Source organism: Phocoena phocoena, chromosome 3 (genome assembly GCF_963924675.1).
Source record: "Phocoena phocoena chromosome 3, mPhoPho1.1, whole genome shotgun sequence".
NCBI lineage: Eukaryota > Metazoa > Chordata > Mammalia > Artiodactyla > Phocoenidae > Phocoena > Phocoena phocoena.
Window position 1 is genome coordinate 90,320,019 of NC_089221.1, and position 14,268 is coordinate 90,334,286.

General features: G+C 37.3%; 1 protein-coding gene across 1 annotated transcript in view; it reads left to right on the forward strand.

Annotated features, from left to right (window-relative positions):
• The window catches only part of MAN2A1 (mannosidase alpha class 2A member 1), a 159,968-nt gene that overhangs the window by 131,007 nt on the left and 14,693 nt on the right, over positions 1–14,268 (forward strand). Inside the window, exons 17-19 of the mRNA XM_065873309.1 lie at positions 1,358–1,491; positions 5,045–5,186; positions 7,617–7,750. Coding sequence (XP_065729381.1) covers positions 1,358–1,491; positions 5,045–5,186; positions 7,617–7,750 — 410 coding nt within the window. The remainder of the gene's footprint in view (positions 1–1,357; positions 1,492–5,044; positions 5,187–7,616; positions 7,751–14,268) is intronic.

Below are 14,268 nucleotides of genomic sequence, written 5' to 3' on the forward strand. Positions count from 1 at the left end.
CAGAAGAGAATTTCTGTGAGCATTCTGAAAATTATATTGATGGAAACTGCAGCCCGTTTAGTATTGTTACCATATTATTATTTATGGTGTACAATTTCCAGTTGTACTTTTCACATAAACCTATAATGCCTGGGCCAGCTGCATTTACATTTTTTCCACAAATCTCACAGATCCAAACTTCCTTTCTATTTGCTGTCTAAACTCTGGGGATTCTTCTTGGCTCCTGGAAAAAGTCTTCCTCACTCTCTTTCTCCCCTCCCTGCTTTTCTGTACACAGCCTTCTTTCTCTAAAGAGTACGCTGGTTATCAGCAGAGTGACAGATTGTGTGTGAGAAGGGGGAGAGGTGGGTCATGAATAACAACGGTGGTTAAGTGTCCAGGGTTCTTGGAACTTCAAAAAACTTCAGCTGTATGAAATAGGATATGGCCAATCTTTCTTCTTTGACCACTTTCGTAATCATTCTCTTTCTTAGAAGATCCTACAGTATCTTTTATATCCACTCAATCTGTATTAAGAGTGTTGGGTTTCTTCATAACTCCTCTCTCCAGCTCTGAAATAGACCCAAGGGTTCGCTGAGGACCTGAAGATATAGTTAGGGTAGCATGACAGATAGAAATGAGTAAATACTTTAGGCTTATCCAAAAAAACAAAAATGTTCGATACATCTGGGACTTTTTCAGGCTCTCCTCTGCTTTATATAGCAAAGGGCAAAATGAATCACTCCATAACAAGGGATCCTAAGAGACACCAAACTCAATTTAAATTGATTTAAGTCCTGGGGAGCTCTCCAGATTATACTTCACAAATACTAATATGGTAATACCAGTTTTAGCCATAACTCATTGCATTGGACTTCCTGTCTCTTTTCCTGGCTATAGATCATGGGTAGTAATACACTGTCTCTTGAACCACCAGGGTGTAAATTTCACTGCTCATAATTTCCAGTGTGTGAGGAGAGCCTGGTGAAGAAGTAGGCTTGAATGGCTCTGTTGGGGAGTGGCAGTGCACATGAGTGGTGGATTGGCCTGTAGTGTGGCTGACCTTTTCTCATTTAATGTCCTCTTTCCCCTCTGGAACTCATTGCAGAATCATTTGCATGTTATATTTCACCTACATTTATCTCATTCTAGCCTCTTCATCCTTCTGTTGAGTTATATATGCCCCTGAATAAATGTTTTCTATTGTCTGATTAAAAAAAAGGTGAATTGTGACACCATTTGGCATATGAGAGATAGTAAAGATAGGAAGTAGGAAACAGGAAAATACCTGTAACGTTAGAAAGAGTTCTGTATAGTATATTTAAGAAAAGCGGGTAGCAATTATTTTTTATTAATGTATATATTCTTTTAACTTTAGGAATAGAAGGACAGTCTGTGGAAATTTCCAATATTGTGGACATCCGAAAAGAACATAACCGTGAGATTGCAATGAGAATTTCTTCTAGCATCAACAACCAAAATAGATTTTATACTGACCTAAATGGATACCAGGTAATTTCCCTTTAAAATGTTTAAGTAATGGTTATAATATGTAACTTTTATATGTGATGATGGGCCAGTTAATTTTGGAATCTTTGAAAAAATATGCTTAAGGTTGCAAATTATTTCTAAAATAAAACTGAATTTTAACACAGTTTTAGGTTCTGTATTCAACCATATTTTCAAAGTTAGAACAAATATATTTGCAAGACTACTTTGTGAAATGTCTATTTGTAAGGATTTATTTTTTCAAAGGAAGATTTATTGACCATTACGCATGTTAAATACCTTGATGCTAAAATGTATATGAATTTATATAATAGAAAGGAAATATTAATTAGGGACTGATGGAGTATATCTTTTTTTTTTCCTCATAAGGAATTGGTCTATGTATATTTAGTTTATTCCACATATGTTTTTAAATGTATGATTTAATACTGGGCGCTTTTAAATTTCAGGAAAATTCTTCTCTCTACTGATGTATATGTGTGTGTACATATATATACACACATATATGTGTACATAGACATAGATATACAAATAAAAACATCAGTTTAGAAATGTGAGTAGGTGTGTATTTAGTCAAAATTTTCATGAAATAGTTTGAAATAGTAATGGGAAAATTGATTCATAAAAATTTTTAAGATTGTCATTTCTCTAATTTACTAGAGGTCTTTTGATTGTTACCTAAATCTCTGTATTCAGAGTGTATGTGTGTAACAACATATCTTTGAAATAATACTATTAGAAACATGAGCATGTTTGTTTTTGTTTGTTTGTTTGTTTGTTTTGCGGTACGCGGCCCTCTCACTGTTGTGGCCTCTCCCTCTGCGGAGCACAGGCTCCGGACGCGCAGGCTCAGCGGCCATGGCTCACGGGCCCAGCCACTCCATGGCATGTGGGATCTTCCCGGACTGGGGCATGAACCCGTGTCCCCTACATTGGCAGGCGGACTCTCAACCACTGCGCCACCAGGGAAGCCCCATGAGCATGTTTTTAAGGCATTAGCATTTAAGAAATTTCTGGCTACGAATAGAAATAATTTCACAAATGCTGTTACTTTGATTTTCAACTGGGATGAGTGGAAGGGATTGTGATAATTTTCTCTTCTACAGTTTCCTGCAAAAGTTAAATTTAAACCTTTTCAGAGCATAAAAATTGCAGCATACATTTTGAATTAACATGTTAATTCTTCTACAGCTGTTTGGTTTTCAAATGAAGCCCTGGCTTTATGGTGATTCATTTTCCTTGTGTACAAAAGAAAGGCTTTTCTTAAAGTCTTACAGAAGCAGTAATATGTATGTGTGGGTGTATACATGAATGAAAAAACTTAGTAAAAATGAATAAAAATGTGAATTTTCTTTACAAGGTTCGACCATTTTAATAAATAGGAAAATATTATTTTTAAGTCTATAGCCTAAGTGTTTCCTCTTTTTTAGGATAGGCCATTTCTTAAGCTTTGAAAAGAGTAGTTACTTGGGCCAAACTAGAAATCTAGACCCGCAGGTGGGGAATGAGGGTAACAGCTATACAACTGTGACAGTTTTAAATGTCTTTTTTTTAAGTATACAACTAAATGGAGTAGGAAGATCAGGATAGGAGATTTCTTTCTAATTAGCTTCCCTTCCTTCCTTCCTTTTTTTTTTTTTTTTAACATTTTACAGTTGTTTTTTCCACCAGTTTGTTAATGTCCTAGGGCTGTGATATAAACGACCACAAACTGGGTGGCTTAAAACAACAAAAATTTATTCTCTCACAGTTTTGGACATTAGGAGTCCAGAATCAAGATGTAGGCAGGGCCCCACTCCCTCCATCGGCTCTAGGGAAGTATAACCTTGCATTTTCTAGCTTCTGGTGGTTGCAGACAATCCTTGGTACACCTTGCCTTGTAGACATATCACTCCAATCTCTGCCTGTAATGTCACATGGTCTCTTTGTGCCTCTGAATGTCTCTCTCTGTGTCCAAATTACCCATTTCTTGTAAGGACACCATTCTTTTTTTTTTTTTTAAATCTTATTTTTTAATTTATTTTTGGCTGTGTTGGGTCTTCATTGCTGTGCACGGGCTTTATCTAGTTGCGTTGAGCGGGGGCTACTCTTCTTTGCGGCGTGCGGGCTTCTCATTGCGGTGGCTTCTCTTGTTGCGGAGCACAGGCTCTAGGCGTGTGGGCGCACGGGCTTCAGTAGTTGTGGCGCACAGGCTTAGTTGCTCTGTGGCATGTGGGATCTTCCCAGACCAGGGACTGAACCCGTGTCTCCTGCATTGGCAGGCTGATTCTTAACCAGTGCGCCACCAGGGAAGTCCCAAACATCTAGTTTGTTTTTTCTTTTTTTTTTAACATCTTTATTGGAGTATAATTGCTTTACAATGGTGTGTTAGTTTCTGCTTTATAACAGAGTGAAACAGTTATACATATACATATGTTCCTATATCTCTTCCCTCTTGCGTCTCCCTCCCTCCCACCCTCCCTATCCCACCCCTCCAGGCGGTCACAAAGCACCGACACCATTCTTTAGATTATCACTCACGCTAATCCAGTATAACTTGATTTTATCTGCGGAGACCATATTTCAAAGTAAAATCACATTCACAGGTTCTGGGCGAACAGGAATTTGGGGGGACACTATTCAGAACCAGTAAGTTGAATGACCTACTGCAGGGTTGTTGTGAAGATTAAAGATCTTATCTGTGAAATTCTCAATACTGTGCCTGGCATTAATGGTTACTCAGTACATGTTAACTATTATGTTTATGTTGAACTTCTCCTTTTCTGAGTTTCATGTCGAACTTTCATGAGTTTAAAAGAAGAGATGGCATTTTTATGTGGTATAAGATTTCTGATAACAAAGTCTCTGTTTGATGTCTCCTCCTGAGGTTTGAGTGAGTCTCCTTGACCCAGATCAGCTTAGTGCATTGTCAGTCTCTCAAAATATAAAATTAGAGTTGTATTTCATGCATTCAGATACTAGACCAAGAAAAATTGGAATTTGGAACTATCTACATTGAAACTAAACAAGAAGAGTAAGCCTTGAATAGTTTTTAAATATAAATATGCATTTGATTATTATAACATAGTATGTTAGAGGATTTGGTGAGGAGATGTGTGGTATTTATTAAAATTGATTCAAGAATCATAAGAGATATTTCTTGAAAGGGGATAGAGAGCTATTATGCTTAGCCTTCATTATAAAAGCAGTATGTTAGATGTAAATGAGAAGTGAATCCTTAATACCTTTATAATTTGTTTTATGCAAATATTGGAGAGCTAGAAAACTTGTTAAGGATTTTTATTCTGAATTTAAATAGTAATGCCTATTTTAAAAATCTGGACAAGTTCTACCTTTCTCACTTAAAAATTGTTTTCTAAGATGCTCATGATTTTTCTTCATATTGTTTTGAAGAATGTTTTCATTTCTAAGTTAGCTGTTCTATTGGACAAGAAAGGTGCTGTACCTTTTTCTGTTTGGAAGGAAAACCATCTGTAGTGGATAGTAATTTTTTTAAGTACATGTGTAAATATCACTTGATTTTTTTTTCCTTAACGAGAACTGTTTGGTCTTACAGATTCAACCTAGAATGACACTGAGCAAATTGCCTCTCCAGGCGAACGTTTATCCGATGACTACAATGGCATATGTCCAGGATGCTGAGTATCGCTTGACCCTGCTCTCTGCTCAATCTTTAGGTGTTTCCAGTTTGAAAAGTGGTGTGTTGTTTAGATTCTTTTTTGCTCTTATAAGTTTCACTCCCCAGTGTATAATCTTTCTGCTGGTAATATGTATTAATTATCATCCCCAGTCACAGGCTTTCCTCTTTTGAGAACCAGACTGTTAATTTTGAGCTTTGTGAGACCAATGTAAAATAATAAATTTCCTTCATCTTCCGATGAAAAAAGAGGGACCTAAAAGTCCATGAAACTGATTATATTTAAAGATAATTTACTTCTCCTGATGGCTCATTGTTTGCAGAAGTCTGTCATTATTGTGACTGATTGGGAATGGAAATTCAGACTCAAATTAAACTAAGTTTAGATAGAGTTCAGATAACTTAACCAGGTTTGCAAAGGTGGAAAGTTACAGTTCAAACTTAGGTCCTTCTCTGAATCCCATCCTTCTAGGACACTACCAGCTGAAAAGAAGAAAGGGAGTAGGGATGATACAGATATGGGGATAAAGAGGTGACAGACATGACTTTACAGATTCCAAAAGAGAGAATGAAATGGAGTGAAAGAGAAAATAGATAGTAGACGCTGATTGATTTTTTTTTTAGAACTTTCTATTGGGAGACTTTCTCCCTCATAATACATATTTTTAATTATCATATACGTGTCAATTGCTCTTCTTTCCTTACATACTAAGAGGTGCTAAGACAAGCATGTTATGGAGCCAGGCAGATAATAAATGTGTACAGATGCCTGGCATATTCATTTTATATTGGGCATATGCATACAAACCCACTATTTGTATTATGTATATACATGCATTCTGTACTTCCACACCCAGAAAACCTTACTACTTATCATTTTTCTTTGTGGCCTTCATTAAACAAAATCATGAGATCCTGTCATGAAGACATGAATACAGTTATAAAAATAATAATGGCATCATGTTGGGGCTCCAGTGGGGAGTGCTGGGATTTGAGTGAATTGCGGAGCACATCCCCCCTGTACACTGGGGTGACCACTGCTTTGTGTCAGCTACTTGTCACCATGGAGAAAGGGGCCCAGTGTTGCCAAATTTTTCAGTTTTTGAAGAAAAGCCCAGAAGTTTGGAATTTTATGAGAAGTTGCCCATTCTGTAACTTGTGACATAATTTTTTAAAAATCAGAACATAAAGCCTCTTTGTGTCAGAGATGACTCCTGAGCTACCCATTTTTAAACTCTGCCTTAACTTCTCAAAACTGGGCTCTACTTAAATAGGGGACTAGACCTTAGGATTCAAGTGGTCATGAACCAAACAGTATTATCTCACTTCCCTGATCAAGAGAGCTATGGACATAAAAACAATTTGAGTATAGGCCAGGAAGTTACTCAGTGTCACATAGTATATGGGCTAACATTTGGAGGCAGAGAGAAGAGTTAGAACTGACCAAGAGATTGATATAATAATTTGAGTGTGAAGAGATCAAATTCTACATAGGCATGGGGACAGTTAGCCCCAGTGCCTGAAGAGCATGTTCTGGACAATTGTCTTATGAAATATGGAGAAAACAACAATGAAAATTCTAACCAGCACTGTTAATTTTATGTACTGGATACCTAAACTGAGAAGATAGAAACTAAACAGAGTTGGTTTGACTATGTAAGCATAATAGTTATTAAAATCCTTTACGTAGTTCCCTTTTATGCCAAATGATTGCTCAATACAGTAACAAATATGAATGAATGGATGGATGAATATATATATTTAAACACATATAACTTTAGTGGGTTTTGGGGGAGTATAATCTCAAGCATATAAATATGTCTCTGGGTGATTTCTTTTCAGTTTTTTTTTTAGTTTGTAATTTTATAACCTAACCATTAGCTTACAATTTAAACTAAAGGAGTTGTAGAATTATTGCATAGCAAATAAAGGAACCAAATATGACAACTTTTGGGGCCATAGGAGAAAAGACAAACTAACACAGTATCAGAGAGGGAAGGGGGTACGTGGTGGGTGTCTCCAAATTCTAGGGCTTCAGAGAATCACAGCATATCAAGTAACCTAAAATTTTACTTCAAATCCTTTTTAGATTCTGTCCTTCTGTGTTTGTCTTATTACTCCATGCGTGATGTACATTTTTTAATGAACCTCATAAACATTTTTAAATTCCAAATGAAGCCACTAAATTTTTGGAGGATTTAATTTACTGGTTCTATTCATTTTTTGTAAGTTTCACTTTAATTTTGATCTCTTCTGTCCCATTTTTAAATTTCTTATTAGATTTTACTAGAAGCTGATAAAGAAAAGGAGAAATACAATCTTGCTTTATGAGTTTATACTAGCTGCTTTGAGCTATTATCGAGAGGAAGCCCATGGTACTGTGGGTTGTTTAGGTCTGTCTCCCTGACTGGAGGAAAAACTTCAATCGAGACCCTGCCTTGTATTATGAGGTTCTCAATGAATAACCCTGGCCTGTTTGTTTGTTTGGTAGGTCAGATTGAAGTTATCATGGATCGAAGACTCATGCAAGATGATAATCGTGGCCTTGAGCAAGGTGTCCATGATAACAAGATTACAGCTAATTTATTTCGAATACTACTAGAAAAAAGAAGTGTCATGAATATGGTAGGAAAAAAGCTCTCATGTTCGGATATTGTTTGTTCTTTGCCATCCAAAATTATGACTTTATACTTTTTTATTTTTTGCATTTTCCAATATTGAGATATTTTTGTAATAGACTTAGCCTGTATTCACAAAAAAGAGAACTTCATTTATATATATTGTGTAAGATTTACATTCAGGCCATTTTATTTTTTAGTTTTGCTTATTGTGTAGATATAAAATAATATTAAGGAGTCAGCTTGGGTGAAATTACTTTGAAAGAAATAAGCGTTGAGTTTAAAGGATAGAGCTTAGTCATGTACTTAGGAGATTAAGTTTGATTAATAAAATTTATTTGAAACCTTAGTATACTCATTCTAGTCTTAGACCCATCTGTTGAAAGTAGATTTACTTGTCTGCTTTCTTGTTCAGTTTTCATTACTCAAAGCAAAAATCCAGCATTCCATGTAAAAGAGTCTGGCAAAAGCTTGATCGGACATGAACCAACCTGACAGTATACTCCTTCAGGTGGCAGAAAAGTTACCTCAGAGCCCCCCATAGACTGCTGACTACCCACCTCAGATGGCCCTGGACATGGCCTGTTTTCACTTACTCTGCTTTTCATCTTTCCACACTGACCATTTCAGATCTTTTCTACTCTTTTCAGCCAGTGGCCTCACCATCCACTGTGTAGAGAGAACAGCCATTCATAGGGTTCTCTGTTCTAGATACCAAGCACCTACTTCCACCTTGTCCTTCTTCCCTTGTGTTACCTTCCTTTCCTTGTAGCCCAGTCCCTCCAGTTTCCTTGGAACTGACCCCAGTCTCCCTCCTGAGGATCCTTTTGTTAATCATCCTCCCTCCTTCCCTGTCCCTGCTCCTCATAGCCTTTCAGTTGGCTTTTAAATGCTCTTCGTTTTCTTTCATGAAAAACAAAAACAAAAAACAGCCCTCACTCAGACTCTCATTTCTGTTTCCCCTACACTATCTCCTCTACCCCACTGAGCCAGAGCTGATGAGGTGAGTTTGTGTCCTCACCTCCCTCTCACACTCAGTTCATTTCAGTCTGGTTTGAGCCCCCATCATATGCTCTTGCCAGTGTCACTAGATCCAGTGGATGTTTTCAGTTATCATCTTACTTCACCTTTCAACAGCATGTGACACTGACGATTGTCATATCCTAAAACACTGCCTAGCGAGGGCTTCCATGGTGCCCTACTTACTTGGTTTTCCTCCTGCCTCTGGGGTAGTTCTTTCTCTGTCTCTCTCATAGCTCTTTATTCAGCCATTAAATATTAGAGCCCTCAAGGCTCGGCCTCAGGCCTTTTCCTTTTCTCATTTTGTACGGCCTTCCTCTGCGTCAATTGGAACCCACAAATACAAGCCCCCAGCTTCGGTTTTACCTCTCATCTCCAGACCCATCTATCTGGCTGCTTCCTGGCATTTCTTTCTACATTTTTAAGGGCATCTCAAGCTCGACATATCCAATATCATTCTTGTGATCTCCCCCCCACACACCTGGCCCTTTTCCAGTGTTCCCTCTCTTGATAACTAGCACCACCTTCCATCCAGTCCAGCCGCCTAGGAGTCATCTCTGACAGACACTTCTCCTTTGCTTGCTCTCTTCTCACAGCAGAGTCATCACCAGTGCTTGGGTATCTCATTGCCTAAATATTTCAAATCTATGAACTTGATTACTTCAGCGACTCTAATCTAAACTAGCATTATGTGTTTCCTGGAGGTAGCCTATACACATCCACTCTTGTCTCTTCTTTCTGCTATATCTGTTTTTAACCCAGTAAGCAGTGTTTTTTGTTTTTTCAAAACCAAATCTGTCCTCCCTGTGCCCTGCTTAACCCCACTATGTCTTCTCATTGCTCTCAATATAAAAGCCAAATCCTTACCATAGCCCACAGATCTCCTGGTGGTATGGGCCCTGCCTGTCCCCCATCCTCATCTCTACATGGCTTTCCCTGTTTCTGCTCTGGGCCAGCTGGTTTTGCTTTCAGTCATAAGTACTTTCCATGCACCCAGCCCTCAAAGCACCTTTGCACACGCCTTTCAATCTCTCTGCCCAGCAACTCTTAGTAATAGTTCAGATCAGAGCCTACTTCATCAACTGCTTCGGCAGTTGACCAGGTCAAATCCCCTTCTGCGCTCCCTCAGAACCATGGATCTCTCCTTTGTGTTTGTGTGATTATGTGATCATTGTTTTTCTCCTCTTTGGGACCGTAAACTCACTGGGAGTAGGGCTTATGTCTCTATCTGCTTCTAGGATTATTCCTAGCAGAGCAAGCACCCAGTGTATGTTCTGTGAATGAATACACAAATGCACAAATGAATGAACTGTGATAGTGCACCACTGTATTTATCGCAATTACTGCTTACTGCCTTGTCACCGTATGCATGTTCTCTTCCCCTACTAGATTCTAGGGATTTGTCTACTTCATTTGCATGTGCCCCACAGGGCCTCCTTGCCTGTGGTAGGCATTCTATAAATAAAATACTAGTTGATTGAATGAAATGGCAACAGCTAATTATGGCAAAGAATTCTCCCAGTATTTAGAATCTTTTAGGAGAAGATTTTAATAACCATTTTAGATGTCAAGATTTATACCAGTTCTTGAGACTCGTGGTTTAAATCAATTACTGGTAAGAGCTTAGTTTTAGGATTAAAACTTTATATAAAAATCATTGTCTGAGTGCTGGCAGCTACTATCTTTTGCTCCTCCTGAAATGTTTCTGGCTTTGACGATTTTTCTCTCTATAGACACTAATTTACAAAACTTCTGTTAACTATGGCAATAAAAATGTTCATGTCAGATCTATAAAGCTTTCACTTAGAAGTTAAATAATTTGTTTACTGTCATTCAGAACTCTTTGGGTAGTAATTGATTTAAATTTGATTCAAAGATTTTATAATCCTGTGTTGGTTAAATTTTTCTTTTGCTAAACTATAAATTCTTGGGCTTAAATCAATAGTTTCTTTTAAATAAGAAATGAACTAGAGAAGAGAAAATACATTTTAATTTCTAGCGAAATTGATTAAAAAGACATTTGATTAAGAAATGTTAATATGTCATCGTGTAACTTAAATTTTCTAGAAAGTGTCTTTATTTTCAACTCAGACTTATGACTAAAATATCAATGGTAGAAACTGAGGTGGGGAGACACTCCCTGGAAGGGAACGCGTTTTAGTGGGAAGCTTTGAGCCTCATGGGAATAATCCTGGATGACTAAATGAAAGCGTCCTGTTCTTGAGCGTTCTGCAGAGAGGCAGTGAGAACAAGACTGGAATGATAAATAATTGCTGGGAGAGGTATAAATGCCCAGTGAAGCACTGTGGCTGTGTGAGGTTGACTGTCATCCATGGGAATAATGCTCAAGGCTCAACAGAAGTGGAAAATAGGAACTGTCTTATCAGCATTACTCTTCAGGGTTTGTTTCTTTGACCCTTACTTCCTACCCCCTTTCTTCTGGCGACTAGTATAATAGTAAAGGGGGCGTTGAACTAGGAAGTGTTCGTGTGTTACAACTGGGTCATTTTACCTCTGGATACCAGTTCTTTACATATAAGGAGAGGAAGTTGGAGAGATCAGGTAAAAACTCAAATGCTGACAGGGCTCAGGGAAGTGATGGCATGAGGGAGGTTGTTCAGGTTTGAGGGCAAATGCTTACGTGAGGTGACCAGAGGGTCTGTGGTGAACATGAGGATGGACACATCCCACTTAGGAGCCACAGCTCAGCCCTAGATGATGTTTCCACATGAGAATGTGGGGACCCAGTGTGACTTCATTTTCCAGTGTTTGGGGTAAAAAAACAGTTATCTGTTAAGGGGAGTTTTTGTTATTGTTGTGTTGATGATTTTAATGTGAAATCTCTTGGATATTTTTCTTTTTTTGAGAGGTGGCTGAAAAACAAATAACTTTTTAATACCATACAGAGCTACCAAAACATGTCTAATAGGCCAGCTTGGCCCATATACTACTAGGCTTCAGCTCTGCGCTAAATGATATTTATCTCTAAATCTTACAGGTCTACATATTTTCATTCATTCTCTCTCCTCCCTCTTTGTCTTTTTACCCCATCCTTCCCCCTACAGTAATTTTCTCTCTTTCATTTATATTGCATTGCTTGTTAATGTTGTAATTAATAAATTAATTAATCATTAACAAACATTTATCAAGTTCTCACCGTGTGTCAGGTCATTCTGAATAAACAAAGGTGACTAAAAAAACGATCTTTTTCTTAATAATTTAGCAGGTTTTGATGTAGACAAAATGGAAACCTGTGATGTTTAGGAATCAGAGAACTCATCTGGGCTTAATGAAGGGCACGAAGGAGCCTGGCAAGAAGTTCTGACTTATGAAATAAGGGCTGAAACCCAATAGAGAAGATCGCAACTTGATGTGGTTTGGATCAGAATGTGCTAGAAACTCTTTTTAATGTTGAACAGGATGCAGGGAGAAAACCAGACCTGTACAGTCTGAAACCTTCCAACCTACAAGAAACCAAATAATGTTTAGAGTAGTATATTAGTTACTATAAGGCTGGGAAATTCATTTATAGCTTAAACGAACATGTAAAATTTCCTATAGTAAATATATTTTATAAGCTTTGGGTTTATCATCAGGGTTATGGTTAAAAGATTGGTGATAGCTCCACAGTTAAATATCTTGCTAGCCCCTTACTGCTATAAATATGTTCAGAAAGTGTGTGAATGATGGCGCTCTCCCTGAGACTTTGCCACACCCGACTTGGTCAGCGTCCAGCAGTGTTACTTGTTCAAGGAGCTCTTCTGACACCAAACCACAACTCTTATATAAACTTCTCTTCTTTATCTTGCTTAGGAGACAATAAATAGCACAGTTCTTGAATGCTAAAAGTGCTTACATTCATGGCATTGTATCATTTGACAAGACTTTTCATTAACATGTTTTCGAGTCTGCATATTGGTTTTTTTAATCCCAAACAAGTTAAAGGATGAGGCTTATACTTTTGATTCCAAAGGGAGCTTTGTTTCTTCTAAAAGTTTGGGAGGATGTCTGGGGTGGCAGTTCCTAGCACAGGTCAGCAGAGCGGTGTGGGACTGACTATGTGACAGTCATCTGGGGGTCTTTTAACTTTACCTTCCGAGGGTCCCACCCCAGGAGATTCTGCTTCAGTAGATTTGGGTTCAGGTCCAGGGATCTATGTTTTCTAAAAGTTCCCCAAGCGATTCTGATGTATGGTCAATGTGGGGGAAGCACTGAAGGTCAGAACTGATTTGGGTTTGGAGGAATAGTAAATATGCACATCACTGCTACTAAGGTATAGATAATCTATCAAGAAGTACCCTACGTACTCACTGAAGCGTCCAAGGATTCCTGCAAGAGCATAAGACAAAGCTAGAAAGCTTTTTCTGAATGTTTCTTGACCTAGAATGGACTTAATGCCTCCGGAATCTGATAAGGCAGGTGTTTTCCTGCCTTAAAAAGCTTTTATCTTTTATTACTCAAAAGTGATTTTGTCAGCAGTCCTCACTTAGATTATGAAGTCCTTTGATATTTGAGTACATTTAAAGCTTCTTGTTGAAACTGTTCCCTCTCTCTTCATGTTATTCTACAAGCTGCATTAAATTTCAATATTGCTGAAGAATATTATTTTATATGCTTTATTTAATCTTTCCTTAAAAAAGGAATGTGGAATGGATAAAATATTTTAACAACTCTTTTTATACCTAATATTTTTTGTCAGTATCTTAATATTGTAGTGTCCCTCTGTTGCCTTGAAAAAATTTTCTTTTCTCTCTTCATAGTCTGAATTGTAATGGTATCTATAGTTTGCTGCTGGCAAGATGCTCCTCACTCTTTGCTACCACCCTCTGTTCAATGCTAATCTGACATTCTGAATTTTAAGCTCTGTATCTTCTGTAAATCTTATCTTTTCACACAGATAAGTAGCCAAACCTTTTATTTGAGCCCTCTATTAAAAATATGCAAAATCAGAAGATATCAGTGAAATAGTCATTTTGAAAAATAAGATATAAAATTAAATTTTCTATAAATGTTGCTGGTGATCAAAGGACCTTTCTACATAAATTATGTTTTCTTCTTGGTGCTTTTCTGTGTCTGCTTTTACACCTTAGGCATTATTGGTTAAGGTTCTACTTAGTCATTAATTTAATTAATTGTGTATGTCATCTACCATATGTATATCCCTAGTTCTGGTAGATTTACTTAATGTTTAAACATGCTGAAATACTTGGCTCTAAGCATACACCATAGCAAAGACTAAAGTATTTAAAAATTATACTGAATAAATTGTGTACCATGTAAATGTGTGATAACTATTCTATAACACATATAGTAGTTCCTATTTTTGGAATAACGTGAAGCAACTGACCATGATTTTACCAAATTAAAAAAAAACAGATGATCTAGTTATGCTACCTGTGTTATTTTAAATATTTATTTCTGAGTTTTTTTTTTAAAAATCCTATCATTGGGTAACATTTATAAAACATAACTTTGGATCAATACATAACTTTACAGTCTAGTTAA